General features: G+C 39.2%; 1 protein-coding gene across 1 annotated transcript in view; it reads left to right on the top strand.

Moving 5' to 3' along the window:
• LOC113051700 (cadherin-11-like) overlaps positions 1 to 15654 on the top strand; it is a 56779-nt gene extending 41125 nt beyond the window's left edge. Inside the window, exons 3-12 of the mRNA XM_026215664.1 lie at positions 246 to 540; positions 1232 to 1351; positions 2465 to 2632; positions 4176 to 4363; positions 6444 to 6697; positions 6899 to 7035; positions 7676 to 7797; positions 9973 to 10090; positions 12685 to 12936; positions 14191 to 15654. Coding sequence (XP_026071449.1) covers positions 246 to 540; positions 1232 to 1351; positions 2465 to 2632; positions 4176 to 4363; positions 6444 to 6697; positions 6899 to 7035; positions 7676 to 7797; positions 9973 to 10090; positions 12685 to 12936; positions 14191 to 14681 — 2145 coding nt within the window. The 3' untranslated portion in view covers positions 14682 to 15654. The remainder of the gene's footprint in view (positions 1 to 245; positions 541 to 1231; positions 1352 to 2464; positions 2633 to 4175; positions 4364 to 6443; positions 6698 to 6898; positions 7036 to 7675; positions 7798 to 9972; positions 10091 to 12684; positions 12937 to 14190) is intronic.
• Positions 15655 to 16410: the final 756 nt, after the last annotated feature.

The raw sequence follows: 16410 nt of genomic DNA on the forward strand, positions 1-16410 counted from the left end.
CGAATGAAACTAATGTAGACTTGCATTCACTAGAGGAATGTTTCCCTGTTGAATTCACCTTCACTACAGTCAGCCGTCAGGGTGGATATTACTGTAAGATACCAGTGTGTTAATGTGATACTCTAGAGGAGATGCTATCGCTGAAAACCAGCCAAAAAGCTTTTCTACTTCAAGGCAGCGTTCTTGTTTGACCTGCCCGCTGTTGATGGAAACCTCTCACTCGCATGCCCTTTCTCTTCTTCCAGCTTCATTCGGATGTAGATTCAGGAGATGGGAACATTAAATACATCCTTTCAGGGGAGGGAGCAGGCACTATTTTTGTCATTGATGACAAAACGGGCAACATTCATGCCACAAAGACACTGGACAGAGAAGAGCAGGCCCAGTACACCCTGACCGCCCAGGCAGTGGCTCGAGACACCAACAAACCCCTCGAACCTCCCTCAGAATTCATTGTCAAGGTGCAGGACATCAACGACAATCCGCCGGAGTTCCTTCACGCCCCTTACTATGCACGAGTGGCTGAGATGTCCAATGTTGGTGAGTGCGAGCCTCTGGAAAAGCGTATTTGTCAGCTTCTTTCTCTTTCTCTGTGAGCCCACACCTGACAGCTTGTTCCTCATGCATTATTCAAAAGAGCTGAAATCTGACTCAGAAAGTGAGTCGGTGCTCTTGTTGCAACTCTTGTTTTGCGACTGCTGGCTTGTCTGGGTGTGTGTGTGCATGCATTTGTTTGTGTGCATGTATTTGTTTTTACTGCATTTTCACTGTGCAATACATCATCAGTAATGCTCTCCTGTCACAGGGTAACGATCTGTTACCCCCAAATGCTCACCTAATACTACTGGGAACTTCCAAAGGCTAGTTTTGCCCAGGTCAATTCCTTATATTTTTAGACAAGTTGGTAAACATGCTAGGTAAATTGATTTGAGTGTGTAAACTGAATTAGATTTCATGGAAATGAGCCCTGCTGAATGCAAAACATTGCATGCACAAACCAGAGGCAACGGTTTGTATCGTCTAGCTTTAGACTCTAAAATATTCATGTTGCCTTAAAAAAAAAAAAGGTTATTCAAGATCAACTTTATAACCTGAGAAATATCCAAGTTGCTAGTGTCTCTCTTATATCTGTTGTGAATTCCGGTGAGAGGTGTATCTTAGACTGTGAGATCTGTGCAATACCCAAAAGCTATCCCTATCGTGGTTGATGTGTGCTGTACTTTCTCTTCAGGTACTTCAGTGATAAAGGTCACAGCTACAGACGCAGATGATCCTACATACGGCAACAGCGCCAGGCTGGTCTACAGCATCCTGCAGGGCCAGCCTTATTTTTCTGTGGAGCCACAAACAGGTACAGTCATCAGTAATGATATTTTCACTGGTTCGATGTTAGTTCTGTGGAGCCAGCCATGCATTCCGATATGCATCATGAGCAATTTCAAATCATGTTTGGCTTCTATTCATTTGTCACGGTATGAGAAGTGGGAATGAAGAGGGTAGTCCTTTCATGCTTTGCAAGAGCACCTTGCGTTCTCTGAGCTAAATGAACCCGTGGTCACATTAGTACAGTGTCCCGGTGGCAGTGGAATCCCCTACAGCAGTCAGAGGAGATGGAGCAGATGCTGCTAATAAACTGAAGCTCTGTGTTTTGCTCGATCCTATTCAGTGCTGCTCATCTGTGTCGTACTAACAAAACCATCCTATAACTATTAATAGTGCATTTGTGGTAAATGCTTCAAGGACCTCAAGAATGAGCAAAATAGCCACATATTTTCCTGGTCTGAAAGCTGATGTGAAGAGTATAGTGCCAGCTGAAAGCTAGAATTTAATTTGACAGCACTATCCTGAAGTGTAGGACCAAGGCCAGTTGCCCTACTGGATAAAAGCTGTCTGTCTATGACACGTGCATGGTAGGATGTGTAGAAGATGGTACATTATGGCCTAAGAGCAGTATGCATTTATTATAGTTTGTAAATGTACTTATGTAAATAGTAACATATATAGAGTAGAAATTGAAGATTAAAATTATCCAGTATTAAAGACAATACATTTTGCTAAGTAAGCTCGCACAATATATGTAACATATATTTAATAAGGAGTCATTGATTTGAAATACTAAATCAGTTATTCTATGCAAATGCATGCATTTGACAGATAAGTTGAATGAATAATGACAGTCAAATCAAATAAAAGAATACAGTTGTACAACTGAATTTAACTTGTAATTTAACAGATTGTTGTAATAGCAATAATGTTTACATTTCGACTAATTGAGTTAGCCCATAGGTCATAATGAGCAATGGAAATGGAAATCAATTCTAACTGTTCAGATGGAATAAATCTCATAAAAGTTGATGAAACGTCAAGTCAATTAATAAGAGCTTAAGCGTTCAAGAAATCAATGACTGGATGGTCAATTGTTTTCGGCTGCATCTTATGTTTTATGTGTTTTATGTGTCTATAGGAATCATTCGAACTGCTCTCCCCAACATGGACAGGGAGGCCAGGCAAGAATACGATGTTGTAATCCAGGCCAAGGACATGGGTGGACACATGGGTGGTCTGTCAGGAACCACTCAGGTTAAAATCACCCTGACTGATGTCAATGACAATCCTCCAAAGTTCGCTCAGGGTGAGAGAATTTATTCTTCCAGCTGTGAATGTTCCCTTCTTTCTATGTATTTCTCTCTTCCCTTATCTCCATCTCTCTTCCATCCATCATTTTTTGTCCCCCTCTATCCTTGTCAGATTTTATTATAGTCACTGTGACCATGCCTTGCTCTTTGGCTGGCTACACACAACATTACTCTGACCTCTGCTATGCATGCACCAAGGGAGGAGAGTTTTCTTTTAGCCAATGGACAGCTCTTTCTTCTCCACTCTTCAATCCTCAAACCACATATCAACATTGACAAGCCCTCAGGGACCAAGTCAGAATCTGCTAATATGAGCTACAGATGTTAACATGAAAATATCACAACTTAATTATTCAATTGTTCTTTAAACATTTAGCACGAGCACGATGACATCAAGTTTCTCGAGCATGAAAGGCTGGATGAAATATTTACTGTGTTGTTGTATACAGATGAGTGCAGGAACGGGCTAGTGTGAGTTAGTGCTCACGTGTTTCCAGTGTGACATCAAACTGCACACTAAGCACATCGATTTTATCTGTCTTTTGTTAAAGAAATCGTCCCTATAAATCTCCACCGAGCTTTTGCTTTTTTGTGCACTCGGAGCCTCAGGCTCAATAGCAAAGGGCCTTCAAGCTTTTCCCTGACTTAAGCAGAATGCGGCATAGTCCCAGCGCTCCGGCTCCTACACGAGCCCCGTTTTTGGTGTTGGTAGAAACTGTGATTCATGGACCAAAATAAACTGTACATTGCAAGGTTATTGCCCACAATGAGTAGCTTAGGCAAGCATATCCTTAAATCCAGCTTGATAGTTTTGAGCCGACTGCATGATGGAACATTTCAGGAGCAAGCTAGATTTTTTCATGTGGACACCAGTTTGGCTCAGAGCACAGGTGAGAATGTAAGCTTCAGATTTTTTTATGTGGCTCTGCTCACGCCGAAAATTGCAGCTTTTAGGCTCGATATCGATTCCCAGAGTTGTTTGCCCTGTCCAAAACGGACTTTGACACGCGTCAAACTTAGCCCCCCCCAAAAAAAAAGTGTAGATGAAAATTCTCCTTTTCTTTTTTGGTCTGTCGAAGGTCTGATTGAAAAAGCAGACCTCTTTGCACGCCCTGGCCTTTCTCCGCGAGGACTTCCTCCCCATGTGGGAGTTATTTTTGTAGAGGCAGCTGAAGCCTTTGGCTCTCAGCAGACAGGGAGTGGAGCCATATGGTCCTTCTGCGAGCTCCAGCCTCAGGCAGGTGTCTGTTATAGTATTCATACACCCACCCACATACCCATACAGGCTCACTCGAGCCCACAAATATAAATTTCACACATGCGCTCCTGATCTCACCAGCTAAGAGCTCACAGGTGTCAGGCAGCTAGCTGAAGGTAGCACCGGCATCATGTAGCGAACCGGCTTTCCATTCCCGAGTGGGGAGTGTGATCATGATTTTTCTTGCCTGTGACTCAGAGATATTATAAACCATATTACCCGCCCACCCCCTTTTTGTTTTTTTCTTGAGAGCTCCCGGGACTCATTACTCTTCTTCACAGGTGTTTACGCCATGGCGGTTTCAGAGGACAAGGTTCCTGGCGAGGAGGTGGGTCGACTGAAGGCCAAAGACCCCGATCTGGCAGAGAACGGACTGGTGGATTATCGAATCTTAGAGGGAGACGGCATGAACCTTTTCGAGATCACCAAGGACTCGGAGACCCAGGAGGCAGTCATCAAACTAAAGAAGGTGAAGTGTGTGAGAGTGCCAAATATGTATGTGTGAATGCAACTTCTAGTTACATATGCGCAATTGTCAAAAGGGGAGGGGTGTTTCGAATATTGAATTTCTCTGTCCACCTCTTAGTATCTTGATTTCTCTTTTTGAGGAATTGTTTGCATTTTAGCTTATTTGCTTGGTCATTTGTGTTCCTATTTGCATGGACGCTCAAATATGCAGTCTAAGTGCAAGACTGCTGGGCAGTTGGGGTGATTTTTCACCGTTTTCACTCTGTAATTGCAGTGACATTGCCCATCCCTTTCCTATTATATCTGAGATGAGCATTGACTTTCATGGCTGATTCTCTCTGTCCATGTGAGGGAAGCTCATCTGGGCCGTGCTGCCCGGGTTATTCCTCCCCTGCTCTGAGGGCCTGGATTATGCAGACAATTACACAGCCATTCGAGTTAGGCTGCTGCCCATCCGTACCCCCACCTTCCGTGGCCGAGAGAAAACTCACATTGCACCGAGAAGCCTTCTAGCCACTAACCAGCTTTAGCCTGAGAGCCAAAGAGACCCAGTCTGCAGCCATAACACTGCCACCTGCTGGTGATACTTTACCCTTCACCCCCACAGCTCAAGATGTCAAATGATCATCCGCAGAATGATTATTAGAAAGGAAGCATACTGCAGAAAAGAAAACGTAAGAATTATTGCTGCTTGAGCTGTGTAATCCGGTGAAGCATCAGCATATTGTGAATGCTGTTTGTGTAAAGGAGGTGTGTATGATGCAGGAAACGATTGAAGGGGGATTTTGTCAGCCTCGTTTCTTTTTTTTTCGTTCTTTTTTTTTTTTATGCTGTGGCCACAGCAGTGCTTTTTCAGCCGAGAAGGTTATAAGGAGGGGATGAATCATGCAGAATGGTGAGAGAACAGACAATACGGCATGCCAACAACAATCAGCTTGACGCAATACTGCTTCACTCAATAACACAATGCCTCGCTGATACACCTCTTGGGAAATCATCACCTTTTGCTCTTCAAAGCATGTTGAAAATTAAAGTCGAAATTACTGACGGAATTGCCAGGGTTTTAATCAAGTATTCTGTTTCAACTGCAGGCAGGCGACGCAGGCTGAATATTAAGAGGAGACGTAGCATTATTGTGAATATTATCTGCTCCTGATTAGGTTGGAGTCGGGAGTTATTAGGTGCCAAATAAAGGATTGTTGTAGGAGAGAGAGAGAGGGGGACTGCTGTTGTCAGGATAAACAGAATAGTTTTCGACTTGCTGGAGGAAACAGCTGGGTCATACTTGATTCCAGCGTCGGCAGCTCCATTAAAAAGATCCAAAGAAAATAAAAGCAAGAAAAACAACTTTCAACCAATCAACACACAACTACCTGGCATGTGTAGGTGTGAGTGTGTGTTTGAGTTGAAATGTACCCTTTATGTGTAATTCTCACTTGGTAATTTGTGACCGAGAGGTGTGACGGGTGAGACAGGCTAATCAGAAAACAGTCGGATGTGTGAAAACTGGTAATGCAGGAGGACACGAGCGGACCCAATGACTGGCCGCTTGAGCACCATTTTCTTTCCTTTTTTTCATTATTTGCTTGCGCCTAAATTTCATGAGAATTGTGCCTTTTGAGAATTGTAAAGAATTGGATTCTGTAACTGAATGATGTCTGCATATTCGAATGCTTTCTCATTTCAGCTTCTTTGTAGATTTGGTCTCCTTCCAAAATGTATAACAACAGTGCCCTCTAGTCTGCTTCTTTTACACTTTTCCCACATTATTATTATTATTATTTTTTTTTTATTATTATTTTAGATGTATTCCAGTGTTTATTTTTCTGTTTCATTTCAGTTGATTTATTGGTAATCTATTTTTTTTTTCTTTTTTTTAATTTTTTTCGCTCAGACTCATTTATTTATTTTATTCACCTTTGGTTCTCCATGCAGTCCAGAAACAATTTACAAAAGGGGTCATTGTCATATTAAAACATGTTGAGTGATTTCTGAAAGTAACCATATTTTTTTTTTTTTTTCCTATTGACAGCTTCCATCAAATTGAATAACTAATTAGTTTTCTGACCTCTTGTTTTCAGACTGTGGACTTTGAGACCAAGCGATCATACACACTGAAGGTAGAAGCCTCCAACCCACACGTGGACTCCCGTTTCATTGCCTGGGGTCCATACAGAGATACTACCATTGTGAAAATTTCAGTAGAAGATGCAGACGAGCCCCCGACATTCATGGCTCCCGGCTATAACTTTGAGGTGGAGGAAAACGCCCCAGCAGGCACTCTGGTCGGCCGCGTGCATGCCAAAGACACCGACATCATGAACAACCCAATCAGGTACCAAACCACTTCCCGTAAAAAGAATCAGATTACTTTTGCTTTGGCGATTTTTTTTTTTTTTTTTTTTTTTGTCTGATGACAGTCATTAAAATGTTCAGGGAAATTTGATTTATTAGATATGATTCAAAGAGAGCCTGAGAAAGAAATTATTCATAATTTATTTTTTATTTTTTTTTATTTTTTAATATATCATCCCAGATATATGATCCCACGCTACACGGACTTGGAAGAGTTTTTCATCATTAATCCTGAAGACGGCATTATTAAGACCACAAGGCCTTTAGATCGGGAAACACAAGCTTGGCACAACATCTCCGTCAGCGCTACAGAGATTGGTAGGTCACTCATCTCTTTCTTTGGGCTTTTAAATAACAGAGTAGCCTTGCATGTTGTATTTTTTTCCCTCACCGAGCTCTTCAGCTCTCTCTGCACCCTGCTCTTATGTGGTTGTAGTGTCGCCAGGCCTCCTGCACGATTTCAGAAGAGACAACCACAGATTACCTTGTCAACCTTCAAATGATAGCCTCAGTTCAGTGATCAGTGCGTAACTGGCCTTAAAATGTTATATATTTATTTTTGTGTGTATGTGATTTCCTTGAGGGGCAGTCAGTGTTTGTTTCTGGTTGTAGCTAAAGTTTCTGTGTGATAAATGTGACACAGAAAAATGTCTGTGATTATTTCAACCATCAAAAAGTCACATCTAAAGACTGCATCAAAAATATCCTTTGGTTATGTGGAACACTGCTTGTGTCTGGAAGCAAAAAATCAAGGCATTCAGTAAACCTGATCATTTCAGATTGGACTCCGGGCTTTTTCAGGGCTGCTTTTACCATTCTGGTTGTGTCTTGTCACTCACATCCTTCCACTAAGGGCTACCTAATTTTTTTTTTTTTAATTATTATTATTTTTATTTTTTACAGCACACTGTATTAATGATAAATCTAAGTCTCTTTTTAAATGCTGTTGTTGTCCCAGGTGGCCATCACCAAGATGCAAAAGTACGAGTCAATATCAAAGTCAAAGATGTGAATGACAATGCTCCAGAATTCGCAGCTCAAAATGAAGTGCTTGTCTGTGAGAATGCCAGCCCTGGAAAGGTAAGTCAACCAAGGTTTTTATTTATTTTATTTATTTTTAATACTTATCGAGGATGATTCTATGATTTTTTCAACTGGTGGGCACAAGAGGGGCCACAGTTACTGCAAAGGGGCCGATCTTATTTTGTGCATTTGGTCACACTATATGTTAAGGTCCGATTCTAGGACTAGGAAACTAGTTAAAAGTAAAAACTTATTAAATATACATTTCTAATAATAATATGCAAATGCATTATAATATGTATAAATGACTGCAATTCTATTGATTCTATATGGTTTTTAACATTATTTTTTAAAGATTAATCACATACATTGTATGATTTGATTCGCCATTTTGCTTGCAATTTCAGTTGTGTGTCATCAGAAAAATAAAAACACCAAACAAACAAAAGACACATACACACACACACACAATTTTTTTTTTAGGAAAACCTTGCTTGTGTTTGTACATTCAGCCTCAGAGCATTGTTATTAGCATTATCTTGGTTTAGGAGCTAACATTGAACATAGTCTGTCTTAACACTGAAAGACAGCATGGAAATCGAGCACTGCAACTCGCTAGTAAAAAACCCAAAAAACACCGGCTCCTATTTGCACTAAAAAAAGTTTCAATAGTGATAGATGATGTTTACACTAAGAGAAAATAACATATTTGTAAACTATAGTGCAAATAGCAGCATCTTTTTTATGTGATATGCTTTTTAAACTAAATGCAAATAGCTATTTACACTATATTAAAACTATATTTATACTACTTATTGCAAAAAGTGGCAATATATGCACCTCAGTATTGTAGTGCATTATAAAACAGTTACAATAATAACTTTTTGTGAAAATTTTAATTTTAATTCAAAATTGTATTGAATGGATGCCACCAAATACATGTATTTGGAATACAAAATACTATTTTGTATTTTGTGTTTAAATACATTTAATCTTATTATTTTAGTAGTTTCAATCCATAAATCCATCAAATACTTTTTTGCCAATCAACCTTTTTATTAGACCGCTGATTTCCTATATCAACAAGTATACAAAAATACTAAAAACAAAACAAAAAAATCACTAAGATTAAAGGTATTTAAATACAAATTACATTAGACTTTTTTCAAAGGTATTTAAAATACAAAATAGTATTTCAAATACATAAGCCCATCCCTGCAGGAAATAATCTAATGAGGAGCGTGATACCTTATGTATTTTGAAAATACTAAATTACTCAGATTAAATTATTAAATGTAAAATACATTCGATTTTTTTCGAAGATATTTAAATACAAAATAGTATTTTGTATTTTAAATACATGTATACAAATACATGTAATTTTGACTAGCTCACACGTTAGTGTAATTAGCTCGCTATCCTCAGTCCTGGTTGTTGAGAAGATTTGCAAAATTGTTAATTATTCAAATGCAAGCTGAAAGATATGATTTTATGTTAATTATTTTTTTTGAGTGACGGACACATAAAAGGTTAGGCCAATCAGTTTTTGGGGGGCCAGTGCCCCCACAGCCCCTCCCCTGTCTATGCCACTGGCACTTGTTAAATAATTATCAACACTTTACAGTAAGGTTCATTAATATTTCTTAACGTGAATGAAACTTATACATATATAAGTATTGTAATGGGTTTATGTTATCAGTGCATATGTACATAAACTGCTATTCAGAATCTGGGATAAGTAAGAATTTATTAATTACTTTAATCCAGCAAAGGTGCATCAAAAGTTACAATAAAGCTGTCTACAATATTACCAGATATTGCTATTTCAAATAAATGTTGTTCTTTTGAACTTTCTATTCATCAAATAATCCAGAAGAAAAATTTTCTTGGAAACTTATTATCACTTAGTTACCTTAATTGTCACTTAATTGATTCCTGTGTCTGAGAAATGTTTGACTTTAAATAAGCACAAGAAACTGTTAATGAATTAGCTATTTCTTAAAAGATCACAACCGTCACAACTTCCATCAAATCATCATCATATTGATGTCTAAATTTAATCAATGCAATGTTCACTTTCCATTTTTTGGGCAGTTGCAAGTTTGAATGAGTAACAGAAAAAAAGAGAGAAAGAGAGAAAAAGAGATGAAAGAGGAATACATTTATTTAGAGGCATGGCCTGGTGATCTTAACCAGTTTAATATGACCTGATTTGAACTCTCTGCTCCACAGCTCATTGAGACAGTTAGTGCTACGGATAAGGATGAAATGGCCCACCGCCAGCACTTCCACTTCAGACTGGCCCCTGAGGTCGCTAACAACCACAGTTTCTCCGTCAAGGACAACAGAGGTGTGTGACACACAAAACACTCCGTAATAGAATCATTTGCACCGAAGAACTGCTTATTTCAAGCCAAGGAAACTGCCTAAGGGAACGCGGCCAATTGAAAACAAAATATTTTAGTCTCTTTCCAAACCAAATGAGTTTATCCATGTGTAGGAGTGAGTGTCTGCAGTGTTGATAATTAGGTCATGATGAGGTGGGCAAACTCAAATCAGCCTTCTCTCTTATTAATTATGGAGGCGTCACTCTCGTTTGAGCTTCTCCATCTGTGGATTCGAAACGTGGGTGAGGCCCAGCTGGTAGGCAGCCCTGTTTCTATCTGTTTCTCAAGCATCCTGCTTGGTGTGAACCAGAAAACCTTCAGCAACATACTTTAGTCCAATAGTCTTTCCTCAAACAGGTAGATACAGGTCTGAAGACCATGTAGGAGAGCCCCACCTACTGTAATGTGAGAGTAAATCAATGGAAAACAAGAAGCCTCAATTTAGAGGCAATTGAAGAGCCTCTCTAAAGAGTGTCGTTGTGACTGGGTGCTGATTTTGATGCTTGTATATGAACTTATTATGTGGTGGCTCTTGGTATATTACAAGCCGAAATATGTATGCTTCAAAGAAACTGTGAAACCGTGTTTACTTTGCTTACAAGGAGCTTTGGTGTTATTTTAGAATGCTTAGTGTGACTGTTAATATAATGATAGTAGTCTAACATATGCCAACAAACTAATCTATGTTCTACCTATGGAGCTGTTGAATTTTTTTCTTGTAAAACCTGGAAAATAATCAGCATTTCAAAGCCATCAGATCAGAAATGTTTGATTGTTTTTTTTTTGTTTTTGTTTTTTACTTCAGATTTTCCCATTTCGTTTACATAAATAACAACCAGCCATACCTTAAATAGTTTTTCATTGCTACATAAGCACTAAAACTCAAGGTTGTGGGTTCACATGTGCTTAAAGAATCAGACAACTGTAGCTCCATGTAACATAACCATATTTTACCATGGACCTATTTTACTCGAAAATCGAAAACCTTTTCTATTCTAAACACCCGAAGGGACCCCATGGCAAAATAGCTTTCCAGCTTGGCTTACAAATTGACATCATTGACTGAGCTGCTGTTTTCCATTGGCTTATTTCTGATTGTGCTGTATTTCTCTTTGACCACCAATAGATTGGAAATATCATGAAATCCAATAAAGGCATCTGTAGCTGATTCCAGTAACTCCACAATAATTGTTGCCTGACTGAGTAAACCATGTTAATAGTTTTTTTAAAGGGTGAATGTTTACCATCACAGTTCTGTTTAGGCTTTTTTCTTGGTTAATAGAGCGGACTGATGTGAACAATGAAGTTGACGGAGTGAAAGAGAGAGAGAAATGAGTGTCTTTCCCATTTGGTCTGCTTTAATGAGAAAGGAGATGAGCACTTTTTAGCAGGCCATTTCAAAAGCCAACAATATTAGGGAGAGAGATTAGGCTACTAAGATTGACTGGCTTTATCAGGATCCGGAGACTTTCAAATGGATACAGTTTTCAACAGCTTTGCCCACCCATTTATCTGAAGCGCCATTATGCACAACTCTCCACACAGAGGCTCTGACAGCGCTCCTCTTATAAGACATACGTAATGAAGGCCTTCTGATTATGAACTCTATATATTAAGTGTATGGAATATTATGTGTTTAGTAATATTTAATTTAAAAATGCATCAGATCTGGTTATGAGCTTCAAGGTTTTCAGAGTGCCAACTGAATTTAATAGCAGGGATTATTTATCATCCAGCAATTTCATTATTTATTTGAATTATCAATTATAATATGCTGATTGGGTGCTCAAGAAACATCTATTATTATCAGTGTTAAAAACTGTTGTGCTTCTTAGTTATTTTATGAAAACCAAGATTTCTTCAGGATTATTGGAAGTGTATCATGTGATCATGGCCAACCCACTCATGCTCCCCCGCTCATGCTCATGGTCCCCCAAAAGCACAACATCATGAACAAGGACCCAGAGAAGCTCTTTCGGGTTCAAATGTTGCAAATCCAGGCTTCACACAGCCCATGGTAATCTCACTGACAGAATATGAATTATAATGGATGACGTTATATTGATTGATCCTGTCCATGGTGTCAGGCTATATGAGCGTTGTAGCCAAATCATTAGTGGCCTTCCCTGACAGAGTCACTGAAGGTTGAAGAAAGTGGTGCCAGTGGGAGTGAAAATGACTAAACCCCAGGCCCCTAAATGAACTCACTCCATCTACGCCTTCAGCGTGACCTTGCGCTGAGTCAAAATGCGCTGGCACTGATCCATCTCTCCCAGTTGCAAATAAAACCAATACCGCTCCCTCCACTCTAACTATGATTACACTTCCAAAAGCTGATAAATGTTCTCAATATTAAACATGAATTTAATATTGGTTGATTCACACCTCATTGACTCTCACCGGTGGCTGTGGGTAGTTCTCATGGCACCTGAACTCCAGGGAATGGAAAACTTTCCCGTAATTCTATTCAGCACATTAACCACTCTGTTGTGTTTTTACTAAAATCCTCATCAGCTGAAGTAAACATTCCATCAATGTTCCTCTGTTGTTTCCACAGATAGCACCGCTAGCATCATTGTGATCCGGAAGGGCTTCAGCAGAATGACCCAGGATGTGTATCACCTTCCCATTGAGATCAATGACAATGGTGTACCCCCGATGAGCAGCACCAATACTCTTATAATCCGTGTGTGCAGCTGCGACAGCAAAGACACCATCCTCTCCTGCAATGTCGAACCTTTCATCCTCTCTGCAGGGCTCAGCACCGGAGCTCTGATTGCCATCTTGGCCTGTATTGTTATTCTACTAGGTAAGCCTAATTATATTTGTATATGAATATACAAGCAAAGCAACCATGTGTAAATGATAGAGGTCCTGGTTGGTTGCTTCAAACATGTCATAGGAACCTGATGCATGTCGATATTTGCAAATTATTTATAGAACAGGTGCTCTACAGAGAATGTCCCAAGGTTACGAATGTAACCCTAGTTCCTCGAAGGAACGAGACGCTGCGTCGAATGCTTTGGGGGAACGCCTTTGACAAGACCGACACAGAGCTGCCCTGTGGAGAAAATCTGACCAATTGCTTGTTTGCTATGGTCCTCCTAAAAAGGGTTTTCCTGCCTCTAAGCAGACCCTAAATTGTTGGATAGTCGAGGCTATCAACGTATCCTATGAGTCCTCTTGTTTTCCCACTCCTTTGGGAGTCAAGGCTCACTCTAAGGCCTTCTCAGCAGGTGTGTCCCTCTTGGACATCTGCAACGCTGTGGGATGGTCCTCGCCCTCTACATTTGTCAGATTCTACAGGCTAAATATGCGAGCTGCTCCTGGCTCTTCTGTTCTCTCGCCTTAGCTGTGCTCTTCGGATACACACTAGGCAGGGGTTTGGAAGTCTGGCAGCGTGGGCACATCATTCCCCAAAGCGTTCGACGCAGCTCAAGTTCCTGAAGAGGAAAATCCCAAGGTTACAAATGTAACCCTAGTTCCTCGAAGGAACGAAATGCTGCGTCGTATCGCCATACTACCGGCACCCCAATAATGTTCAAATGATTGAATTAAATACATGCATAAATGCTTTGACTGTATAAAATGAACATAGAAGATCACATGAATAGATTATATTTATGTTGGAATTTAGGTTGAAGAGTTGTTACTGTATGTTTCGATAAAAAAAGTAAAAAATAAATAATAATAATAATAATAGGATCAATTTTTGAACAGACAGCAACATATACATATTTGGGAAACCATACAAATTTAGTAACCTTACGAGGGATTTCTAATTTTGTCTAATGTGTAAAGCTTGTCAAGTCATATGGAAGAGCTGTAATATAACAGTTCATCATTTCCCAAAATATATTAGCTGTCTCAAAACTTCTCAAAGAGCCGTATTAAAACATTGCGTTTAATGGGAACACTTTATCTTCACAGTCAAATCTTTCCAGCAACTACATTTAAGAAAACAGTTTCTGATGTGATTACTTGTAGGGAAGCAGCATAGCGATTCCAACATAAGTGACAGATGCTATTAGCATTGGCTTAACATTTGTTTTCATGTCTACAGCGATCGTGGTGCTGTTTGTGGCCCTGCGACGCCAGAAAAAGGAGCCTTTGATCGTATTTGAGGAGGAAGACATTCGGGAGAACATCATCACCTATGATGACGAGGGAGGTGGCGAGGAGGACACAGAGGCATTTGACATCGCCACCTTACAGAATCCAGACGGTGCCAACGGCTTCCTGCCCCGTAAGGACATCAAGCCCGAGCTTCAATATCCGATGTGCACTAGGCCCATTGGCAACAGTGTAGACGTGGATGATTTCATCAAAACGCGGATTTCTGACGCGGATAATGACCCCACAGCACCCCCGTATGACTCCATTCAGATCTACGGTTATGAAGGTAGAGGCTCTGTCGCCGGCTCTCTGAGTTCCTTGGAGTCGGTGACCACAGATTCAGACCTGGACTACGACTACCTTCAAAGCTGGGGGCCGCGCTTCAAGAAACTTGCCGATCTTTACGGCACCAAAGACTCGGCTGATGACAACTCTTAACATTTGCTCAAATAAGTCCTTTTTCATCTCCTTCCACCCAGCCCTCATCCACTAACTGTGTGTTTTGTGAAGTTTACTATAAGTATTCCATGAGTTTTTAACTTTATAGTAAACTTTAGTTTTTTTGTAAGTATACGCGCAGTATACTATATGCTGGGAGTGTCATTGGTATATTCACAATGTGCTGTGGGGGAGTCAGAAGTTTAGATATTATTATTATTATTATTATTATTATTATTATTATTATTATTATTATTATTATTATTATTATTATATTTTTTTTCCAAAAACAACAACAAAAAAGATTAAAGACACATCTGTGGTGGACGTGTCACTGTAGTGTGTATGAAATAAGGAAACGTGGCAAAGTTGTTTAAGAACTGAAGAACATTACGTTTCACTTTTGATGTTTGTAGGTTCTTACAGGTTTGAGGTTATGGATGTGGATCACAGAGAGTCATGGATTTGCTGATACTGTGAACGAGCTCACGAAGAAATAAAAACAAAAACAGTTGCCTTATTAATAATCTGGAGTGAACGTCAGCAAATTAAGTCTTCTGTAACTTCTGTAGCGCCTCCATATTGTCTTTGGAGATATTGTCCAAACAGGTCCTTTTATTTATTTTATTTTGTTTTGTTTATATATATATATATATATATATATATATATATATATATATATATATATATACACACACACATTTGGAAGCAGATGGATCCCGCAAAAAAATGGTGTTTCTGTCATCTAGAATAAAAGGAAAAGAAAAAAAGCCCAGTTCCATCTACGAACAAACACAAAGAAAGACCTGTGATCTCAAAAATCGCCTTAAATAATGGACACTCTTGCAACGCAGTGCTTTTTTTCTTTTTTTTTTTTTGTAACTTGAAAGCTATATCCTAAAGCAAGCTAAAGTCCTTATAACGTATGTACAGTACAATGTGCAAAATATGTCTCTTGAGGATCAATCTTACACCGAACAGGTTATGTAAATCTTTCTTTTTTTTCCTTTCTTTATATATATATATATATATATATATATATATATATATATATAATTGTATTATGACCGTTATTGTTATTATTTTTTTATTTTTTTCTTCTGTTTTCTTAATTTCTCATTCTCTTTAATGGCTTATGTTATCCTCCTTGGTGAGAAATTAGCAGTCTGTCTTGTTGCAGTGAGAAATGGCTAATTTCTATGTCGATTGTATGGTAACTATTTGTACAATTTTAAAAGTTCTTATTTTAGTATACATACAAAAATATCAGTATTTCAACATGTAAGGAAAATATTACAGCATCACACTTATATTTTATCAACATTGTACTGTTGCTTTATTATGTGCTTCAATCTAAGAAGCAAAAACTTTGAAATAAATGCTTTTTTTATTAAAATGATCAATGGCGGTAAGGTATTTGTGGGAACACTATGTATCAGTGCTTTGCACAACGTAATAGCAATAGCACAACTCATGACAGAAACACAAAGGTTGAATATGAATGCAGTGCAGTGCATGAGTTGCATTAGCACTTGCAGAGACATGCAGAGCTTTTCACCGGCCGCTTCTGTGCTTTCCAGTGGTAGGTCTCTCCCTTGTCTCCCAGCAGAGAGGCTTGCATTCTTTCCTCTCCCAGGGTGCCGCACACTGAAAGGTCAATGTGCACTTTGTTAAAAAAAAAAGAAGAAAGAAGTCTTACATAAAACCGAACTTCAGCCCACCTGAACGA

The sequence above is a fragment of the Carassius auratus genome, chromosome 32, assembly GCF_003368295.1.
Source record: "Carassius auratus strain Wakin chromosome 32, ASM336829v1, whole genome shotgun sequence".
Classification (NCBI taxonomy): Eukaryota; Metazoa; Chordata; class Actinopteri; order Cypriniformes; family Cyprinidae; genus Carassius; species Carassius auratus.